Here is a 23,363-nt window from a genome sequence, read left to right on the forward strand (position 1 = left end):
TGCAAACTCCACTAGTTCCATGCATACAGCTGGAGTGTGTGTGGGGGGGTGTTTTTGTCTCCTTTTGAACATGAATGTTGTGTTTACCTTCCTTCTTCCAATTTCCTGATAATTCAAAGATGGAACAGTTTTGGCAGGGACATGAGCCTGGTTCCTCATCACCCTTATATGGAGCCCATTTCACCCCACCATGGGTTTGCCTGGGACAAGTTCACTCAAACAATCAGTCCCTGGCTCAGTGTTCATCCACTGGCCTTTCTCTGGGAGCTCTTTCCAAGGTGCAGAGGCCTGGTACTCTGCTCGTGAAGTGAGGCACAGAAAGCATCCTGTGCCTCTCTGCTCAGATCACATATTAAATCTGCTGCCATACTTCCAGCCTTGTGCTGCTGGGACAGCAATAGAATATTTTCTGTTTACCCATGATATTGTTCTTTTGTTTCTTTCCATTATTTTAAAGTCTAAACTGCATTTGAGCTCTGCCATTCCTCAGATACAGTGGACATGTTTCCAAATTCCTACTTTTGTAGCTGTTACTACTTCTATCTCCTGTGCTCTGTTTCCCTTGGAGCTCTGCCATGGCTGCCTGCTCAGCCGGGCTGCTCTGCTCACACATCTGCGTGTTTTCCTGGCTGTTAGGAAACAGAGGATGCTGTGTGTGTGCTGTGACTCACTCGGCACACAGGATGCAGCCTCTTGATCACCTGCTCTGCCAGTCCTACCTTGCTGCACTTCTCCATTGTCATAGCACTTTTTGGGAAGTTTGGTGCAGGATGGTTGTGAACTGATGTGATTGTGGACCCCTGGTTGTACAGCAGTGTACATCCTCCAAATATGATTCCCAGTTCAGCAAACAAGTTCTAAACTAAGTTGCCATCATGCTGAGGTGCACTGACATAACAGGAACCAGGTCTGAGTTTGAGGTTTCTTGTGGAGGACAGGATGGGGAGGATCTGAGTCAGCTGCTCTCAGAGAAGTGCTCTGGTGTGTATCAGACTCCTCAGTGAAGCTGGAATTATCAGCACTGGTCTGGGAATAAGGAAGAAGCTGGTAACTGAAGCTGTGTGTCTCAGGAGCTGGGAAAGGAAGCAGGGACATGGACAGAAACCCAAGTGATGCCTGGAAAGAAAAGCTGTGCTCTCTCTCCTGAAAAGACCTTTTATCATGGAAACAAAACTTGATTCTTTCTGCTGAAGGAGTCTGGTATTTCACTTAAAACTAGGTTTTGTAGTTACATCATTAATTATTTGTGCAGATAAAGACCTACTTGTTGCTCTTTTTTAGCTTTGTCTCTTGAGTAAATTTATATTTATGTATATGCGAACTTTTAAAAATATTTTTTAATTCCTATCCACTAAAATATTTTGAAAACTGTTACAGCACCAGTTTTTACAGCAGGCTGGAACATCAGGAGAAAGCAAAAAAACTTCTCTCCTTGCCTGGGGTAACATTTGACAGCAGTCATAATATTGTGTAAATGCTAATTCCTTATATATTTCCTGTCATCCCTAGCATATATGTAGATTGTACTGTTTTGGAGTAAAATGATGAAGCAAAGACCATTCCTGTACAGGCATCCATGCAGTGGAAATGTCTCCTGCAGTGACAGGACTGTTGTGTGTTGGCCCAGCCTGTGCAGAGATGAACACCGGGCATTGAGTGTGAGGAGATGGCTGAGGCTGATGCTATTGGGTATTTTAGAGCAAGATAAGTTAACATATGCTGCCAGTTTTGCATGGGTTGGGTTTTGTGAGCACTTAAGGACTATAAGGTCATGTTCTACTACTGTAGTTTTAAGGTGGTAAGTACAGACTAAAAGGGATAGTCTGCATTCTAGTTATTGTAGAGAAATACAGGTAATTGATAGTTTCTTACCTATTGTCAGGTAAAAGCTAATAGGACTGTAATATTGGGATTCAGTACAAACTTACTGTCAAATGCCTAGAAGGAATATGAGAATGAACCTTTATGATCCTGCCACTCTCAGAGCCTTCCTTTTCTAGTCAGTGTTTGTTTGGGTAAACCCCATTACATCCCTGCCCCCTCACTTCCCAGGACATTCAAACCATTGGATAAGGAGTAGTCATTGAGGAATCTGTATAAAACTGGAACTGAAAAAGATGCAGAATTTTGCTCTGACAGAAACAGTAAAGAAGGCCAGTCAAAAACAGTAAAAGATGATACAGTCACTGTGTGATGGTACTGTCAGGACAGACACTTGGAGGGAGAAACATGTGTAAGGTGTAGGATAGGACTTGTACAGGAACAAGTGGACACAGAATATGTACACCTCAGTTTCTAAAAGGTGGAGGCTGTAGAATGTGCTTTCAGGGTGCCTGGCAGACTGCTTTTAATGTGGGCTGGTGTGTGTGTTAGGGCACGGTTTCTGAGTCCAGTGACTGGGCCCAGGTCACTTTTTACCCTTTTACTCCTGGCTGTCCATGGGTGCTGCAAGTTAAGTCTGGTTTTATCTATGTATAAGGATCAAAATTCCTTGTCATGGATCTCAAATGGTGCATTAACACATATTGTAATGCTTTGGAAAGAAAGGAGTTTGGGCAGCAGGGGAGAGGGGGATTTCTGTCCCTCTACTCCACTCTGGTGAGACCCCATCTGCAGAGCTGTCTCCAGCCCTGGAGACCCCAACACAAGATAGACATGGACCTATGTGAGTGAGGCCAGAGGAGACCATGGAGATGTTCTGAGGGCTGGAGTCTCCCTGCTCTGAAGCCAGGCTGGGAGAGCTGGGGGTGCTCCCCTGGAGAGGAGAAGCTCCAGGGAGAGCTCAGAGCCCCTGGCAGGGCCTGAAGGGGCTCCAGGAGAGCTGGAGAGGGACTGGGGACAAGGATGGAGGGACAGGACACAGGGAATGGCTCCCAGTGCCAGAGGGCAGGGCTGGATGGGAGATTGGGCAGGAATTGTTCCCTGGCAGGGTGGGCAGGCCCTGGCACAGGGTGCCCAGAGCAGCTGTGGCTGCCCCTGGATCCCTGGAAGTGTCCCAGCCAGGCTGAATGTGGCTTGGAGCAGCCTGGGATAGTGGAAAATGTCCTTGCCTGTGTCAGGGAGTGGAATAAAACTGTCTCTAAGGTCTGTTCAAATCCAGACCATGCCATGATGTAGAATTCCATGCCTGCTGTGTTCTCTGGGAACTTGTTGCAAGGGAAGGATACTCAGTGTACTGAAGACAGCATAATAAATTTATGAGTGGCATCCTGCTCTTCACCTGTCAGGAGCATAGTCCCTCAGTCCTCCCCAGTGCAGCATCCATCCAGGAAGCGAGAGTGCTGACTGCCAGGGCTCACTGTGGGTTACACTTGGAGGGATCAGTCTTGTTTGGGGTATGTTTCTCTGGTCTTTAAGGCCCCATTTCCATAGTTTTTATTATGACCTGGTTGTGTTCAGTAGTTTTCTGGAGTATTCATGTTGATGTGACTTTTGGGACAGACTGAAAATATCTATAAAGCAGCTGTTGAGCTTCAGAGCAGGGCTGGACCTGTGAGGGATGTTGGATCCTTCCCATCCTTGCAAAAGTCATTGCCAGCTGTCCACCTGGTATTTTTTCCCTTTTAAGCTTACTTTTGTTTTCTTAGTCTTGAGAAATAAGGTAGGCTCCAGATGCTCAACATTTTTTTAAATGTTCAATTACTCATTTTCTTAATCAGAGGTAAATAATTTCAGAAGGCAAGTGGTGGGAATCAACCATATTCGATCTCAGTTTTATTAGTCTCTGACTAACAAAATGAATGTTATAGAGGAATCACAAAAACCCTGCTGTGGGTACATGTTGGAAACATTGATCAGAATTTTGTGGATGCTGTCTGTAGGTCTCCAGAGGATGGAGTTCAATCCTCCTTGGCTGTCACAGAGCAGTGTGCCTTAGTTGTGTTCTGTGTCTGGTGTCACGAGAGGCTGATTTGGAGCTGGTTTAGTACCAGGTCGCTAAGGGAACAGGATGTTGTTTCTGTTCAAGGCTTGAACACAGGGAATCTGGCTTCTCTAAGAGTTTTAGCAGACGGCAGAAATTACCTGTGAGTGTTTATACAAAGGGTATATTAGACAGCAGGCTCTGACAAAGTCTGGGTTCAGCTGAGTTACTGCTGGATTAGGTTTCACAAGGAAGCAGCCAAAGGCAGAGGCTGTGCCAGGAGCTGATGCAGCTCTGCAGTCAGTCTGTTGGCATGAAAACACTGGGGGTTATCTGGGGCTTCCTTCTATTCCCTTGTGGATTTTACACTTGCAATCTTGATGTCTCAGCAGACTGGGCATCTTTTTTTCTGTATCTGAAGTTAATCTACGGTTCTCTTGCAGCCCCTTTCTTCATTTCCTTTGACATTCCTGCCATGATACCATCATTGGACGCCTGTGTCTGTATTTGGTGTTCTGAAAAGTCAGAAAAGCATAAGGAAACTTCCTTGTCAGCTAAGACCATTGCAGAGCCAAGCAGTATGATTAAAAAGAGCTATTTCACCATGGAATCCTTTACCATAACAATTAGCTTTGTCTTCTAGTGTTCTTAAGCCTAACAATATAACTTAATAACTTAAAAGTAGTGTATTGTTAGAGGAAAATAGCACATTTTCCTATGCATGCTTACAATTTTCTTTAGAAAATCCCTCAGATCTGACAGAGACAAGGAGAAGCTGGCTGAAAGAAGTGTGTCTTGGGTTGAATTGCAGCTTTTTTACTACTCTGAGACAGCCTTGAAATATCTTAGTTATTTTTAGGCCTATACTGATAATAACCTGTAATTGTTGGAAAATTGCAACCCAAAATTATCTTAGTATGTATGATATAATTGATAGTAGTAATAGTGGAGATTGGAGATAGAAGAACACGTAAGTATCCAAATAAATATACTTTTCAATAAATACTTTAGGGATTTTTATTATTAATATCAAATTCTTCCTTTAAGAGTTAGGAGTAAACTTGAATAAAGTGACAGTACAATAATTGTCTGCCTTAAAGAGAAATTTTCACTCTTCACTTTGATGCTGTGTTTGTGTTACAGCTGCTTGTTAGCTGTATTAATGAAGAATTGGAAACGTCTTTTTCCTTCTTGTCCCCAGGGGTGGAGTTTGGGATAGCCAAAGAAATCACAAGGGTCTTCATTTCATACCTGCCAGTTCATCCATTGACATTTTCTCACTTTCTGCTCTCAATCCACAAGACTTTGTACTGATGAACTTGGTTAAGTCATTGCCTTTGTTCCACAGCCATGAAGTTTGCAAGACTGGTCAGAGCTGGTGTTTCAGCCCTACATTTCTTGCTGTTAAAGGGGGTTCTGTCCAATGCCTGCTGTCTGTGAAGGCAGAGGGATGTCCAGAGTAGAAATGAGACCTCTGAGTTACTGATGATGTGTGCCAGCCTTGGGAAATCTCCTTGGCTTACTGAAATATTTGCTGTGTGGATTGTGTATGTTAAGTTCACTTCTTGTTTGCAATTCCTTTCGATTATTTTTTTAGGATTAATTTTAAAAAACGTTCTTCCCTTTAGGACACAGCTTAGGCTACGGCTTCGTGAACTATGTAACTGCAAAAGATGCTGAAAGAGCAATAAACACACTTAATGGTCTCAGACTTCAGTCCAAAACCATCAAGGTAGGAGCTCTTCAGTCGTCTGTGAAAACAGCATTGTAATAAACTGTATTCTGATGGTAAAGTTGGTGTGCTCCCACCTCCAGCATGCATAAATCTGTGAATTGTGAATAGATAGTGAAGTGTTTTGGAACAGCTCAGTATTTGAAGGTTCCCTTTCTTTATATTCCCACCATTTTTGCAGCAGTAGAGAGACCATTATAGATGGTTGCCAGGCTTTTTAACTCATGCACATCTTGGATGTTTCATAATATTTATTGTAAATATTGTTAGTATACACTCCTTTCCTTATACAAAACAACAGCCCGTGCTCTGTGTGTAGGCTTCACTCCTGCTTGGGTGATCTATGCAGCTTTCTCCAGTAGCAGAAATTAGGACAGAAAACTGCACTCTACTCATGCCATTTTTTATGAAGATTTAGAAAATATACTGGCAGGACAAGTTCCTGATGTGAGCTATGGCAGGTCCAGTGGCTGAGTCAGAACTCGGGGTTGTTTTCGTGGCAGAAGTGTTTGCTGGGAGCATTGGTGTTGGTCTGTTGCTGTCTCCTTACAGCAGTGTTAATATAGTTATCTCTTGGGTAAGCCCAAAATGACTGGCATTATGTAGGGACATGCCCTTTCTCCTGTTGTTTGGTTTATTTTTCCCTACTCTCTCCTGGTTCCATTTTTTGAACTCCAGTAAAAATGCATGTGTTGGTAATGGGGGGGTTAATTAAATTGGCTCATGACGATAAATTGATCTTCCCTGTTAATCCCCTAAACACGTATTTTTATTTGTTTTAAAGGTTTCCTATGCCCGCCCAAGTTCTGAAGTTATCAAGGATGCTAATTTATATATCAGTGGCTTGCCCCGGTCAATGACACAGAAGGATGTAGAAGATATGTTTTCCCGTTTTGGGCGCATCATCAACTCACGTGTCCTTGTGGATCAAACCACAGGTGAGTTCTGGGACCTTGGCTGTGGAAAGCTGGAGTGTACAGCACGTGTTTGGTATTTTCTGAGACTGGCAGTACCTAAACTTCTGTAAATTAGACTTCCACAAGCTAACCATGACACCTGCTGTCAACCAGTGATAGAATTTTAACAGGATATTCATGTTCAATTATATTTTTTAAACACAGAATGACACACTGCCTTTTTGCCAGTTTACAGCACAAACCTCATATTAAAATAGGATTATTGTCATTTTTATCAGCTACTGATTTGCCAAATCTACTTTCTTGCTCTGACACTTGCTGGCACTGCAATGCACTGTTTCTGGACCATGTGTGTCACCTGGAGTGCTGGCCTTACCTTGACTTTTCACACATGCAGCTCTTAACCACTGGTCAATTCCAGGCCGTAGTTACAGATTTAAAGCAGAACAAAAATATGTTTTGTCTTTTTTGCCAGTCTGGAACTCGCTCACTTAATTTTCCCATATTTTAAACCATGTGAGATGTCTTACAGACCTCTGTGGTTACTGCTGAGCAAAGGAATTAATTTCATACACTTAGTACTGCCCTGAAAGTTCTGAATGTATTTTGTGTATTAAAAAAAGGAAAAAAAGAAAAAAAAAAGAAAAAAAAATAAGAAAAAAAGAGAAGTTACTTGGCTCAGGGGAGACCAAAGTTAAGGGTTTTTTTGTGATGGCAATTCTGACTCTGTTACAGTGTGTTTTCAGAGTTTTTAAGTTCTTACCCCATTATTTCAGACAGTATAACTGTCTTGCTTATCCTGTTACCCAGCTGTTCTGTGGTTTTACTGGTAGCCCATATGTCATGTATTAATCTGGAGAGTGCTTTTACAAATACACTTTTTCATTGATTATGCATCTGGTGTATTGGAATAGAAGACAATCTAATTCTAGCAGCTCCACATTTAACATTTATAACTGGGATGTACACATCACTTCAGAAGCAGCTTTTCTGCTCTGTGAAGAATCTGCTGTAGTTAGGAGTGGGTCACCAGCAGCTCCTGGTGGGCTCAGTCTGAGTGCAGGCTGAGGTCAGCAGGGCTGTGTCCCCATCAGAGCCAGCTCCTGGTCCAGGCACCACTGGCAGGTGTTTGGTCAGATGGTACTGCAAATGTGACTGTGCATCAGAGAAACCTGAGGTGACTTGGTGAGATCTGGGGACTGACATGGCAGACACTCCATGGTTGAGTGAGGAAAATCCCATCCTGCCTGGAGAAAATGGTTTGTTTTGCCCAATTCTGATACCTGCATGGTCCTGTCCCTAGAGCTGGTTATCTAGGATGCAGCTGTAATGAGAGGCAAGAAAAAGACTTGTGGAGCACAGCAAACTTAGTAATGCAAGTTTCAAAACTAGTCATCCGTCTCTGGCAGTCCATGGGGTCTGGAGAGCATCTGTATTTTACAGAGCTGTAAAATGAGATGACAGAAGTCATACAAATAAAAACTCCCCAAGAATAATACGGTTTTCATGTGTGTGCTGAGGTGCTGTGTAATTCAGCTCAGAACACACCACCTGCTTTCCCATAGCCTTAATAATGCATTGATTGAAGAGTGGGTTCTATTGTATCTCATAGTTAATGCTTGTAGAGCCTGGGCTTGCCATCCCACCAGAATGTAGCTATGCCTTGGCTTTAAGACTGCATTCCGTATCTTGATCTGATCCCACTTAAGGCACTTTTTAATTTGTACTTAGCTGTACCTTCTCACAGAGGTGGTACTCCAACTTTTGAAAATTATTCTGTTTAAAAATACACTTTCTAAAATATTTGCGTTTTAAATGAATGCTTTGAGAAACACTAGGATGAGCAGCATGAAAGTGGAGGAGTCACAGTAAGCTGAGCTCTAGGATAGGCCTTGCTGAGTTCTGAATGATGCTGCTACCCTGGGCCTTCCCAGGGTGGGCCATACCCTTCCCCCTGGCACGGAGGCTGATCTCAGTGGTACCGAGCATACAGTGCTCTCAGCTCTGCTGAGCCCATGTGTTGTTATTTATCAAAATGCAAGCACACCTTGTTTGCTTCAGGCCCAGGCCTTCACATATTGCATTTCCTTCTGTGAAACGGAGAAAATGATTCTCAACTGTTACCAACAGCCTTGTGGTTTATGATAAGCTTAGCTTCTGTATCTGGCTTTGAAGATGGTCCTGGTTGGATCTGAAGAAAACAAAGTATCTGATATGTCCCTTTCTGAAACAGCTGACAAAGTCCTATATTTAGTCTGACCACAATACCTCCTTTGGAATGACATTTAAACTAAATGTGCCCTTTTAGCTTCACTGTGATAAACTGTGTTTTCAGCCTATGGTCAAATCACAGATGAGAAGCAAGGGGAGGAGAGCTCACAAGGCATCACTTGTACCTCAGTCAGAAGGAAACAGCATCCAAGGGATGGGACTAGGAAAAAAAGTACACAAATTTTTAACAGCTGTGATATTGGTTCAGTACAGCTACCAAGAGGTAATTCTTAATTGATTTTAATGACTAAAAATAATCTATGTGTCAGCTGGAAATAGTGTATGTGGTGCAGCTGAAATTCTGATCTCCTTTAAAAAAGGTGGAAGTCCTTTATTATAGTCAGATATTTGTTCCCTCATCTCTGAACCTGAGTGTGTTCCAGGTATGGAAAAATTAAAACATTTGCAAAAATTCTGTGATTGCAGATGCTCTTTAGTGATGAAGTAATTGAAACTAAGAGGTTTGGGTTTGTTTTTAACCATCTGGAGTTAATTTTGGTTTTTTTTTTTACTTAATTTAAAATGTTGAGTTTTTTGTGAATGGAAATGTCAGTTAGTGATGAATATCATAGAATACTACCATATATTTTTTTAAGTATTTAGTCACTGTGGTTGTTATAGCTGAAATGAGTATGCTAATTTGTCTTTGGTTTCTTAATTTTGTATTTTGTCCTCCAGCTGCTGAAGAAATATAAATGTAGAGAACTTGAAAGCTGTGACCATAGAAATACTGAACTTTTTTGGATTTTGTTTTCAAAGTTATTTTGAGTTTACCCTGAACTTCAATTTTTTTTTTTTTTGTTTGTTTGTTTGTTTATTGGTTTGGTTACAAGGTTTGTCCAGAGGGGTCGCATTTATCCGGTTTGACAAAAGGTCAGAAGCAGAAGAGGCAATTACAAATTTCAATGGTCACAAACCCCCAGGTTCATCCGAGCCCATTACAGTGAAGTTTGCAGCCAACCCTAACCAGAACAAAAATGTGGCACTGTTGTCGCAGCTGTGTCATTCACCAGCTAGACGGTTTGGAGGGCCAGTGCATCACCAGGCACAGAGATTCAGGTAGGTTAGGAAGAATAAATGCATTTAAGGCTGTGCTCCTGTTCCCATGGTTGTGTGGGGAGCTGTGCCCCCGCAGCTGGGCAGTGATCCTTCATTGCAGCGTGCGTGAATGAATACATAGTGCACTATGTGTCCTCAGTGTTATGTAAAGAAACTGTTGCATTAAAATATGATATAAAGAAAAATCTTACTTGTAAAATTTATATTGAAGTTAGTATGTAAAGGTACCTGCACTCTTGGTGTCTGTTTCCACTACTGGGTTACAGTGAGGGGACAGCAACAGCAGGTTCCAGGTGCGTGTTGGTAGGTGCCTGTCTCAACAGATCCCCATTCTGTGGTCTATATATCTGAACACAGATAGAATTTGACAACTTAATTAAAGCTCTGAATGGTTGGTTCCAGCAGGGAGATGTTACAATAAGAGAGGAAAACATTATTTCTGACAAGGAGGTTCTGTGGGATTCCTGCCTGAATTGCAACCTGTGCAGGATTCTGCCTTCCCTCGAGGCCTCATGAGTTTACTGATGAGAATATTGAGCAGTTGCAGCTTCCTGTCTGCTTCCAGGGCTATGGAAGACACTGTGCTTTGCCATAGAAAATTGCTTTGGTTGCTTTGAATTTGAATTGCTTGAATTGGAAGTGCCTTGGGTGTTCATGGAGGAAACTGATGGTTGGAGGGTGCTCTGGAAAATGCAATATATTGGCTGTCTTGCAGAGAAGCAATAGGCTTTGAGATTGTACATATTTCTGAGAGCAATGGCTCCCTGTTGAGAATTTACTCTGGGGTTTTTTTGTTTGGTTTTTTTTTTATTTTTTTTCTCCTGTGAGGGATCCAATAAGCTCAGTAAAATTGGACTAAAATCTCAGCCACCTTTTAGCTGTGCTGCTCTTCCAGTGTTGCTGTCTCTTGCCCACAGTACTGTAGCTCAGCATTTTGAGCACAGCTCTGTGTAATGAGTCTCCAGAGAAAATTCATACTTTGTAGTCAGTTGTGGTTTTATACTGGGAGTGGTCGAACAGTTTGCCCAAGGAGACAGTGAAGTTTCTGTCCTTGGAGATGCTGAAACCTGGCTGAAATTGATACCAAAAGGATTAATCTAATTTCTGCTTTGCCTGCGTAGTTTTAGCATGAAACAGGGTGTGCAGGATCTGCTTTCTCAGCAAGGATGGTTGGAAGTTAAGGAGAAGACATCTGGCTTAGGAATGCAACCACAGCCAAAACAAGGACTGAACCTGGGAAATTAGGGAGACCTTTATGGTAATGAGCAAATTATGCACGTGGTGACTATATAAGCAACAGGCCTGTAGAAGATCACATGTACACAAGGTGGAGTTATCCCCTGTGCAACCAGGCATGTAATGAATAATGAATGCCCTTCTGAATGCTACACTGGTGTTAAGGACTTTTATTTGACCAGTTTTTGGTGAGTTTCGGTGACAGGATGAACCTGAGGAACCTGCTCCAGGTGCCCTGCTTCGGGCAGAGGATTTCCAGAGGTTCCTGCCAGCATCAGTTGTTCTCCAGCTCTCTTCAGCTGTAGCCCAGGGAAGTCAGCTCAGGCAGCTCCTTGTTTCCCTGAAGCAGTCACCCAGATCTTCACACCAAACCTCCTGAACCATGCTGAGGAATGAAATTCTGCATTGTTTGCATTTAGGTAAATTATTAAAAAATCAACACATCTGCCTTTTATCTCAGCCAGGGCTTCAGTGTGTGTTCGGATCCTAGTAAAATATTTTTCATTCTTAACGTTCTTAATTTACATGGACATTTTCATCATTGTTCTTCCCCCTAAAATTTATGCCAGGATCAAAATGTATCAGAATAAGGAGTGCAAATAATATTCACATCCATAATTAAGAGACCAAATACTTTTAATTCAATCCTGTAATGATCGCTCAGGAGCAATAAAAACGATTAATGTATTTATATTAAGAGTTGCTGGTGAAACTAAATTTTTATAACCAGTTCATTATTCTCTTAATGTACCATTTAGAACAGCATTAATGTCAATTGTGTGCATTTCATAGAATCACAGGCTAGTCTGTGTTGGAAGGGACCTTAAAGCTCATCTTGTCCCACCCCTGCCTTGGGCAGGGACACCTTCCACTGTCCCAGGGTTCTCCAAGCCCTGTGCAGCCTGGCCTGGAACACGTTCAGGGATGGGGCAGACACACCCAGTGTTTTGTAGGCTTGGGATGTCATAGTGGGGGTTAAGAGGAAGAAAATGTTCAGTTCCATGTCTCTGTTCAATCCCTGCTGCCCTAGGAGCTGTGTCCTGCTGGGTGTCTGTGCCCAGTGCTTGTTTGTCAGCACGCGTTGGCCGGCTGCTGCTCCTAGTGGCAGACCTGCTGGTGGGGAAAGACTAAAGATCTTGGGGTTCCACAGCCTGGCAGAGGTCAGAGTAGAGCAGTTGAGGTAAGGCTGTGCTTTCAGGAGGATGCTTTGGACACAAGAGCCCCCAGCTGACTTGCAGACACAAGCTCTTAATCTCTGCCTTGTCACAGACTTGTGAGAGCTCCAACACTTAATTCATAGCTTCCTTCCGTCCATCACTCATGCAGGCATGTCTGTACACATACGCACAGTGCTTACACCATGGAGTCATGGAATTATTAAGTTGGAAAAGACATCTAATATCATCAAGTCTGTCCCACAACCCTTTGTGTTTTTCTTCCCACCTTTAGTGTTAGCTGCAAGTCCCTTCTAGTGAGTCTATCATCCTTGAAGGATGCTGAACTGAAGCAGTTGTGATTACTCATGCTGTGGTTAAGATCAGGAACCTGAGTTTGGGCTGAGTCTTGTTTGTTTTGGTAGTGAACCAGGCATGATGAATGGATAAGCAGCTTCCACAGAGCCTGCAGTCTGTATAAATTAAAGTTGTGATTTCTGCTCCACAGAGGTTGAATATGTAACCTGATATTTTGATTACATTTCATTTAATTTCATCATAATCCCTGTAAATCCAGGATTAAGCCTTTAGTATCTAATTTGTAATTATTAATTTCCTACAGATATTTCCCCAACCCTTTGTTTAATGTTCTCTTAATCCTTTTGAGTTCCTGTGGTGCTTGTGGCTCACATCAGGAGCTGGTCTTAGTGCTGTGTCCCACTGGATTCCTGGGCTAATTCAAAGACCCAGGCTCTCTGCTTCCATCCAGAGGGAATGATGCCACAGCATGGGGTTGTGTCTGGAGGACAGATAAAACATCTGGGGCAGGGGTTTCTTTAGAGTGTAAGATTTGTTTACTTAAAGAAAATAGCAGATCTCCAGGTGCTGAACTGTGATGAAATGGAGGGGTTTAGCTCCTGAAGCATGAGGACACTGCTCAGAGCCTCTGGAAGTCCTGTGCTTTTGCAGCTCTCCAGAGCTTTATAGTAGAGCAATATTCTTTCAAACCTCAGCTATTGCCAGTTTAGCTGATATTGCTTTCAGACTTGCTCAGGGTTGGAGCCAGTTCCCAGTTCCTTTAATGGGCATTACTACCAGTATCAGCCTGTGAGTTCTGCCCTGAATGCCTGAAGGGAGCCATTTCTGATAGTTCTTTGGTGCAAGGGGAAATGCAGTAAGTCTTAACACTGTCAGTGATACGGTTGCTCAGACAGCTCCTGTACACCGCTTGGTTTCACACCAGTGAAATTGTTTCAATTTTCAGGTTTTATACCAATTTGTAATTTGGATGCAAGCTGTGTGTATTGAGTAAAAACTATTTCATTCAGAGTAGTATTTCATCAGAGTTCTGGAAGAATATGGGAGTGAAACCCCAGTTGCTTCTGTTCTTCCTTACGTGGTTGTTTGACCCAACACCATGACTTTTTTCAGGCTTAGAGCTTGTGTCACTGAGTTCTCAACAAGACTTGTATTGGCCACAGCAGATCTCTTCTGTCTTTAACAAAGACAGCAGAAAAAGTTGCTTGTCAGAAGGACATTGTCAGTGTAGCTGAGCTCCTGCTCTTCATGGAACTACTCAAAAATAAAAAGCTGCCAAGCTCAAGTGCAGTGGCAACACAAGCTGGTATTAAAACTAATGTTCCTGCTTATTGGCATCCCACCTGTGGTGCTGCTGTATGGAAACGTCCTCAGAGTGCAGGGAAAAAAGTTCAGCAAAACCAGCAAAAAGCTGTGTTAAGGGAGGTTTAAGTTTGTTATTAGGGAAAGGTTCTTCCCCCCGAGGGTGCTGGCACTGCCCAGGCTCCCCAGGGAATGGTCCCGGCCCCGAGGCTGCCAGAGCTGCAGGAGCGTTTGGACAGCGCTCTCAGGGCTGGGCAGGGTGGGGCTGTTGGGGGGTCTGGGCAGGGACAGGGGCTGGACTCCATCCTTGTGGTCCCTTCCAGCTCAGGAGTTTCTGTGGTTGTATGAAAAGAATGTATAGGATTGTGTAGACATAAAAAGAAACTGCTTTCATTTAGGAGTGTCATTTCTGAGATTACATCCTCCAGTGAGTTATACTAATCTCAGGATCTGTTAAATGGAGGGAGCAAAAGGTCATTAACAGAAACATTAAATTTATAAAGTAAAAAAAAGTTATGATGGAAAATACACTGTTGTTGATACCTAATGCCCCAAGATGTTGGCATATTAGGTTAGCATGGCTTGAAAGAACCATCTTTGAATAACACTGGCTACAGACTCTTTGGGAGGGTTGAAAAAGCAATGTGGAGGAGACAGTATAAAAATAATTTCAACAGAAATGAGGACGCCAGCTGTAAGTGAGATAGTTCAAGTTACAATATTAAAGGAATTTTAAAACCACTTTCTCTGAAACATCCTGGATCTCTGTTAACCTTTGTGTTTGTCACAGTAGGACATTCTTTTAAACATCCTTAATAAGTATAACTTCCTAAAGGTCATCTGAAATTGGTGTGGTCACAAAAATTTGTCCTGGTAGGACAGAGAGCTGTGTGTCAGCTGCTCTGGCCCTGCTCATGCAGGCTGTTACCCTGAGCTGAGTGAGAGATCTGGGGTCCCTCTTGTGCAGAGTGAGAACAGAGATTGATCAGATTGGCTGAATAATCATCTCCTACAGGTTTCTTTTGAAATTACTTTTCTAATAGTTTAGGGCACTTTTTTGGTTTTACCATGTTTTGTTTGGTTTGGGTATTTTAATAAACCTTTAACATTTTTGTGTGTCAAAGCAGGAAGAGAGGACAATCTGTTTGAAGATAAGTGTATCCAAAGAGCAGAGGTACTTGCTATTTAAATTATTTTGTCTGTAACAAGCTATTAGGTTTGTTGTTTTCTTGCATTTAACACCAGTTGCTCTTCTACAACTGATTGCAGCACTTGATATGGTGTTACCTGGGCTCCTGGGCAGCACCTGAGCCTTTGGAGCAGGCAGGGACAGAGCTATACTGACTGCTGGAACCAACATCAGGCAATTCTGAGCTCAGTGGTTTGAGAAGGGATTCAGGACTGGTGATCTGTTGAGATGGAAACTTGACAGATATTAAGATAAATTCATCCTACCAGATTATTACTCACTTGGAAAGAAGCTACAGAACTGAAGGTGTCTGTCAGAACAAGTAAGTGTATCAAGCATGCAAGCACAGGAGCGTTTTTATACAAAGCCAAAAGAAATACCAGATGTGTCACCTCTTCATCAGATCACATGGGTTGGTATGTCTCATTCACCTTGTGGTACTTCTAACTGCTTTTTCAGTTTGGCTGTAGTACAAGGCTTCCCAAACTTGTTTTTTCATGGGGCTGGCTGTCAGTGAGTTGCTGCAGCTCAGGAGTGTCCCACTGTGCTCCGGGAGCCCCTGGCCTGCGGAGCAGCAGTGAGGGAGGGATGGAGTGGCACTTACTCTGGGGACAGGACAGTCCAGGAGCTCAGGTGTCCAAGGCAGTGAGCTCTGAGCACCAGAGGGCCTGGGGGAGATGAGCACTGAGTGGTTCTTGTGTGTGAGTGCACTCTGTGTGTGTGTGTGTGTGTGAGTGTGCACTGCCACCCCTCTGCTCCCCTCCCTCCCCATACTCCTCGAGCCCTCCCTCCTCGAGAAAGGCAGCAGCAGCTCCTTGGTGCAGGGCAAGAAAGAGTCAGAGGGGAAGCATTTGGCACTTACTGCAGCATTCACTGCCCAGACATCCCTTCCCTGTTTCCTCCAGGTCAGCAGAGAATCAGGATCTGCCACCGCCCTGCTCTTGGCAGAGAGCAGCTCGTGTACCGCTTTTAAGGGGTTTGCAAATCACCAGTGGTACACCTCAATTTGGGAACCCCTGGTATAGTATCATTATATTTCTATGATCACATGACCTCATATTTTTAAATAATAAGTTAGCACAAGGGTTCAAAGTGAGTTTTTGACCTTAACTTCCACATTTCCTGGTCTTTGAATGCTTAACTGTGCAACGCTAATATTGCACTAAAATATTCAGAAGCTTTGATTTTCTGGAGTGTAGGCCAGAAATAGAATAAAGGGGAATTAGAAATGTGGGTCATAGGGAAAAGAAATTAATACAAAACAAGACATAAAAAGGAGAAGATTTTTGCTTTTTGTTATGCATGAATCCTGCTGAGGTATTGTGAAGGAGGCAGGATTCAGGAAGAGTGGGTAGGTGATTTTAAAAATCCAGTTCAGTAAAGTCTGATCTGAGTTTTCCTGGAAAAAATAATAAAACCATCCATACACACTGGAATAATAAAACTGCACTGAGCCTGCTCATGTTGGGAGTGTTTGCCTGCACCTGCTGCCTTTGGGTGAAAAGGGAGTAGGTTTTGTTCTGTTTCACAAAAGAAGAAATTAATACAATCTCTACTCCTGAGAACCCAGAACACTTACCTCCTGCCCCAAATAAACTCTTTGACTTAAGAGTTTCCCAACATGTTCTTTTAGAGGCAAGAAAAGGAGCATGGGTGGAAAAAAAAAAATCTTCTGTGAAATAAGTGGGAGATGCCTGGGGGTGTCTGGGGCCTCTGGGGAGGTGCTGCCCGAGCCCCTGAACTCAAATAGTTCTGCAGCAATGCCCTGGACACTGAGCAGCCTGGCTGAGTTCAGACATCCATCCAGGTCCCCTGGGAAAGTGATCATGTAATCTTGCCTTGCCTGTTCCTTGCCTATTTCTAAGGATAGTTCCCTGTTGATAAATCAGTTGGAATACTTAACTTTTTTTTTTCTGGCAGCTGTCAATTTGATTGTCAGTTTGAATGGGGAAACATTTATGTGGCGGTTTTGATGTGCCATGTATAAAATATTCATTCTCAGTTGCTTCCCATTCAAGTTAATTTGCTTAATTGAACATGAAATATTGTGCTTTTTATTTGCTAGGTTCTCTCCTATGGGTGTAGATCACATGAGTGGGCTTTCTGGTGTAAATGTTCCAGGAAACGCATCTTCTGGCTGGTGTATCTTCATCTACAACCTTGGTCAAGATGCTGATGAGGGAATCCTCTGGCAGATGTTTGGCCCCTTTGGTGCGGTTACCAATGTGAAAGTTATTCGAGATTTCAACACCAACAAGTGCAAAGGTTTTGGTTTTGTGACCATGACAAACTATGAAGAAGCTGCAATGGCCATAGCAAGTCTTAATGGCTACCGCCTGGGGGACAAAATCTTACAGGTTTCCTTCAAAACCAACAAGTCCCACAAATAACTTGCTCGTGCTTTTTGTATGGAATAGATAATGGAGTGACAGAAGTTGAAACATTTTTGTTAGTGTAAAACTCATTTTGCGCCAATTTTCACAAGTGTTTGTCTTAGTCTAAATGAGAAGTGAAAAGGTTTTATATTCTGGGATGCAACTGACATGTTCAAATGTTTGAAATCCCACAATGTTAGACCAATTTTAAGTTCCTTTAAGTTATTTCATTTAAAACATGTTAAAAATCCCCTGAAATCTTAAGTAGATTGCATTAACTAGACCCTCTGGATGGTGGTAAAATTGAAGCATGCTTTCACTTATGAGACTAACATTTGTTTCATTGAATGTTGTCTGCAAAAACTGGAATTTTCTGAAAAATATCAGGCTGAATTAATTGATTTTCTTTGGTTTTATGTTGTTCTTCCTACCCATCCCTCTCTCCTTTTGTTCCCCCTCAGTTTCAGTAGTATGGAAGAAAAGTTGAGAAATACTAATGTTTTAGTTGACAGTAAATTGTTTGATAAATTAATATTCATTACTCTGTGTCTAGTTGAGGATCAGCTTTTAAAAGTCAAGGTCTTGTAAGTAGTAGCATGCCAGCCTAACTTTAACACCATTGAGGAGGTAAGTTGCACACTGAGCAGTGGCCAAGCTGTCCAGTTCACAGGTTTTAGAAACGTGACTTTTAAAGCCCACTTTGAGAGGAATGGACCAAAGAGTTTCAAAGAAACTCCAGGAAGATTTCAGAGTCAAAATGAAACTCAAAAAAAGCAAGTGTGAATATATGTTGCTACTTTATCAGACTGAATCTCTTCTGTCCAAATATTTAATGCATGGTGCACTACTTACATTATAATACAGCAAGATACTCACTCATCTTCCAAGATCATTGTAGTTGGAATTCCTTTGGCAGTTCTATTTTGTAAAGAAAAACCAGTTATAAACATTTGAGCATTGTATTTCTCGCATCCCTTCTAATGAGTGCTAGTTTTTCTATTTTAATAGGATTTTGTTTTGACAACTAGCTTTACTTACTGAACACTCAGCAGAAAAGTACTTACAACTTGCAAGTTAGATATTAACCAAAAAAAACCCTTTGATTTGTAGATTTAAAGATTAATCCCCCAGGTTTTCTGCAGACTGCCTTGAAACTTTGAGTTGTTCTGTTTCTGTTAATTTTCTTTTGCTTTTTTGTGTTTTTTGTTTGTTTTTACTTTTGCATTTAAGAACATTAAATTTGATTTTGTTTTGCTCAAATTTTGTTTTGTTTTTTATTTTCTGTTCTTTTTTTTGCTAAGTATTGCACAAAGTGTCCAGCTTTCAGAGTGCTGTTTAAGGAACTGTAGCTACGCTTTAAGAGAATTTTAATTTACTGCTTTGACAGATGAGTAGAAGAAAAAGAATTTTGAAACAAGCACCACAATAAATGTCTCACGTAGAAATGAGTGTCACAGACTGATGTAACCCTCAGGTGTGCTTCCGTAGGCAACTGGGAAGGCTGATGCTTCCTGTACAGGTGTGTGAGCTGCTGTGCACAACTAGAGCCTTGGCTCTGGTGTTTATGTAGGTAGAGCAGGTGTGGAAATGAGGTCTGTGACAGTTGAATGCAGTGTCTCCTTGTTTTGCCTGAATCTCTACCAGCCCCAGAGTTCATTTCCAAACTCGAGAGGCCAGTCCATGCTGCCTGCTCGTCTCACTCCATCCCCAGCTGACCTTGCCTTGTGCTTGCCGCCGTTTGTCCTCTCCTTGTCCTCTCCTTGCCACGGGCTCTGCACAGCCTGAGGGCTCCCTCAGCCTCCACATGTGGCTGAGCTGGTGCCCAGCTCCAGGGAGGACCTGTGGGAGTTGCTGATGTTCCTGGACCTGCCCAGGACATATGTAAACCCTACAGACAGGCATTGGCCCAGCAAGAGCCTCCTGCTCCATTTGAGCTTGTGTGCAGTGAATGCAGGGGGATTTTTCCTGTTAAAACATCCAGCCTTGCCTCTCCTGCCAGTCTGTTCCCTCCCCATCTCTTGAGATGCTCAGTGGAACAGTGACACAGCAGCCAGCCCACTTCCACCCCTCAAAGCTGCTCTTGGCTGTCAGAGGTTTCCTTCCACCAGTTCATCACCATCCATTTATCACATCAATTATTATTTCCTTTCTGCGTACAAGGAGAGCTTGGGAAGCCTTCTGGGGGGTCTTCCCAAGTTAAAGCTGTGTAGTACAGAGAAGTTCTCTTATGTGTCCCATCATTGTTGAACCCTGCACTGTCCTGTTCCACTTCCACAGGAGTGGGCTGTAGTCATTCAGTTCCTGTCATTCTCTCTTGCTTTATTCCATTTAAGGTAAATTTGCTGCTAAACTAAAATGGGAGTTGCTGTTTATCACAATACTTAACAGGGGTTCAGACTTGTAGCGAGTGACCCCTAAACATGACTCTGTATCAGTACTGGTTCCAAGCACACTGGCCATGGCAGCAGCACATTGCTGTGCTGCCACTTCTGGAAAAACCTCCTTTTCTTGGATGCTTTCTGGCATCACTGTTCCTTTCTTTTTCCAATTCTTCCCTCTTTTCCCATCTCTCGTTCTTTGTTAAGTAAGAAGGAAATGCAGGATATGGTTTTGTACCACTACTGCAACAATCTCTTTTAGGAAAGGTCTGATTCCAGCTTTCTTTGCTAGTTGCTCTGATAATAATTTTCAGGCAATTGTTATGAGCAAAGTACTGCTGCTCGAGTCAGGAAAAGAGGAAAAACTCCTGCTAATGTCCAGAGCTGATACCAGAAGTAGTGTGTGATCATTGCTATTCTAACAGTCAAAAAAATCTTGGCAAAAATACCTGAAGTCCAGAAAAAATTGTGTATGTATTCTTGATTCTTTTGGTCCTAAAGCAAAAGGCTTGTGCATTCTACTAGTAAAGACTAAAAGGAAGCTTCTAGGGGTGGAAACTAAATTCTAACAAGACATCTGCCAGGAGTTTTTCTGCCCAAAAGGTAGGAGCAGCTGGTTTTCTTCTCACACTGCTTTGAAGCTCTCACTTGAACAGACTGTTTCAAGAGAGGTTTTGGCCTCTTTATTCTCAAACAGTCTTCTGCTTTTTCATCCATCCATTTGATGGAAGCCAGGTGTTTCTGTCAGGTGAGTCTTCTGCCAGTAAATGATCCAGTAAATGGATCTTTGTGGAACCAAAGGCTGTCTCAAAGCAGAGGTCTCACATTGCACATGAGATGCAGTGGTCTCATTGAGGTAGAGAGTTCTGGAAAGTCTTCATTGCAGGACTAGGATGTGATAATCAGATTTTGGAGACCTGAATCTTTTGGTCTGTACTGAGATGTGCTACAGGAACAGCTGAGATTAGAGTGTTTTAAGGTCCTTTAGAATAGGTTGAGTCTCTTGGGACAGCCCCTGGTGTAGCTTCTGAAGGACCAGGTGTAATTCCTGCTGAAAACACAGGTTCATGCTGCTGTCGCAGGGTCTCATGCATAGATGCTGAGGGGAGTTACTGCATTTGCTTCCCAGATGTCCACATGAATGGAATTTACCCCATGCAGAACGCTGGCCATGAGCCTCATCACCTAGAAACCTCCTGTTAATCATTAGCACATAGGCAAATACCACATAAATATGGAAGAGGAATCTCTGTATGTGCTTGGTGTGAGCTGGCAGAGGGACATGCAGATCCTTCAGGTGAGGGGATGGCAACACCAGAAATCCAGACATGAGCAGAATCAGAGCAGCTCAGTGTGTTCAGTTCTCAGTGGTTCCCTGTTAGATGGTGTCTGTGCAGTGAAGTGTTGGATTTGTTTTATTTTATTCTTCAAGCTGCATTATCGTAAAATTTGATTGACTTGAGCTGCTCCACTCTCCTGTCAGAGACTGGCCAGCGCAATTACTGTTGCCTCCTGAGCCTTCCTCTGCAGTCCCTGCATCTGTTACTGCTCTGGGACTGGGAAAGGCTTGAGGATCCAGCTCCCAGGCTGAGGGGAGAAGTCACATCACCACAGTGGTGTGTGTGGCCGCATAGCTTTTCCTTCCATTTGCTTGGATATGTTTTTTGTACATCTGTATCATGTGAGTATGAAAACCATGGAAAACGCAGAGACAAGTCACTGGAGCAGGATAAATTGTCACCACAGTGAACATTGGTTGGTCAGTGTGTGGTCACTTGCTCTTGTCCAGATGACCAAAGGGTGTTTGCATGGAAAGGACACCTATTTTTATAGGGGGATTAAATGTTGCGGTACTTTTATTTATACAAAGCAGTTAAATATCTTTTTAAGTTTTTAAAAAGTTAAAAAAAAGAAACTTGGTATCATTTATAAAAGGATATCCAGCAGTCAAAACCAAAATGGTGAACTAACTGCAAAGGTGATCCATTATTTTAAGACTGAGTTTGGAAAGTGAATAGTCCTTAAGGTCCTTCAACAACTGTTACAATTCTATGTTGCTTTAATGTTCTGGGTAAGGTTAATAAAGTAGAAATTCTTAAAATATTTCAGGAAACATTTTTTTCAGTGCATTTTAAATGGCAAAAACTCAAGGTCCTTTTTGGATAGTTTATCATTACATATGTACTTTTAAAAAAAACAGACTTGGAGAATATTCCCATGTTTATGAATCTTAACACAATACACAGGTCATATGATAAATGGTTTATTCAAAGTAGCTCCTCTGATAGCTCTGCCTGCAGATGGTTGGCGTTTGTGGGAGGTTTTTAACACACAGCTCTTGTGAGCTACTGGTAGCCTGGTTGAATCACATAAGCATAAGTTTGACTGGGGGCTCTGTCAGAAGGTCACCGTATTTTTTATTTCCATAATGAAAAAATGTGTCCTTTATAACTGTCGATGAAGCACCTTATTGTTACATATCTACATTTAGGCATCTACAAATAGCTTTAGAGAGAAGGGACCAAATACACCTTTAGCATAAGGAAACACCAACACCTTCAGCTCCCTGAGTGGAGCTTTAGTCCTTTTTTCACTTTGTTTTTATTTTCCAAGAGCTGAATTTTTCACCTGAGGTACTTTAATCTCTATGTGGAAGCAGGAGAGTCTTTCTGTGCCTTTGGCAAGTTCCTCTGATGTAGCTCTGCACTTCTGAAGGTTGGCTGCTCAGCGCAGTAGAATGGATAAATCCAGAGCTCAAGAGGCCAGTGGTTATTTTCTCTGATTATTATATTTATTATTACTGGGCTTCTCCTTACTAATATAAAAAATGAAAAATGTGGAGTTCATGAAAAGGGTCTCAATTCCCTCCCTCTCGCTTGGAAGAGGCGGTGCCTCCATGACAACCAGTGGATCGAAAATCACCGGTAATTTCTGAGCATCCGCTCGTAGGTTGATCAGGTACGGCATCATTTCAGTGGTTGCTGTTTGTAGTAGTCTCATGTAGTCAAACAAAACCAAACTCAAAGAGTTGCTTTCTCATCCTGCATGATTTAAAGCCAGTCCAAATCTTTATGATCTCGAAAGCATAACTCACCACCCCATGGGTGGCTTTGACATTCATCTCTGGAGATTCCTTCTAGATCACACTCGATCAAACAGCAACAAAGGTTTAGAAATATTTTTCTGTTGAGTGGAATTTTCAGCACTGAAATTCTCTTTTGTTGCTAATGATGGAAAAACAGTAATGGTAGAACTGCCACCTGAAACCTTGGAAAATTGCTCTGTGTTCACATTTTAGACTCTCAATATTCTCCTACTGTTCCTTATTTCTAAACATTTTTGAGTAAGGTTTTAGTGGTATGGCTGAACTTTTTCACTTGGTCATTGAGAAGAAAATGGCTTGAGACATTTGAAACATAAGTTGAGAGAAACCTTTATTTGATGAGTAATTTGAATAATACTGTACTTCTAGTCTTTTTATTGATTTCCTTTCCTTTAACTTATGTAATCTTTTGTTTATAAATTAATCTGTTTGTGGGACAGAAGGTTTTATCAATTGCTTTCCATACT

At 42.3% G+C, this 23,363-nt stretch overlaps 1 protein-coding gene and 1 long non-coding RNA gene across 3 annotated transcripts in view; both read left to right on the plus strand.

Moving 5' to 3' along the window:
- Positions 1-18,675, plus strand: part of ELAVL1 (ELAV like RNA binding protein 1) — a 39,749-nt gene extending 21,074 nt beyond the window's left edge. The window contains exons 3-7 of one of the 2 annotated variants that reach the window (XM_021528207.3): positions 5,491-5,594; positions 6,379-6,532; positions 9,616-9,841; positions 15,946-16,059; positions 17,106-18,675. In XM_021528207.3, the coding sequence (XP_021383882.1) occupies positions 5,491-5,594; positions 6,379-6,532; positions 9,616-9,841; positions 15,946-16,059; positions 17,106-17,430 (923 nt within the window). In that variant the 3' untranslated portion in view covers positions 17,431-18,675. The remainder of the gene's footprint in view (positions 1-5,490; positions 5,595-6,378; positions 6,533-9,615; positions 9,842-15,945; positions 16,060-17,105) is intronic. The other variant, XM_021528208.3, reaches the window with a different exon arrangement.
- The window catches only part of LOC146765073 (uncharacterized), an 83,297-nt gene that overhangs the window by 41,294 nt on the left and 18,640 nt on the right, over positions 1-23,363 (plus strand). The window lies entirely within an intron of this gene.

The sequence above is a fragment of the Lonchura striata genome, chromosome 28 (genome assembly GCF_050655825.1).
Source record: "Lonchura striata isolate lonStrDom1 chromosome 28, ASM5065582v1, whole genome shotgun sequence".
NCBI lineage: Eukaryota > Metazoa > Chordata > Aves > Passeriformes > Estrildidae > Lonchura > Lonchura striata.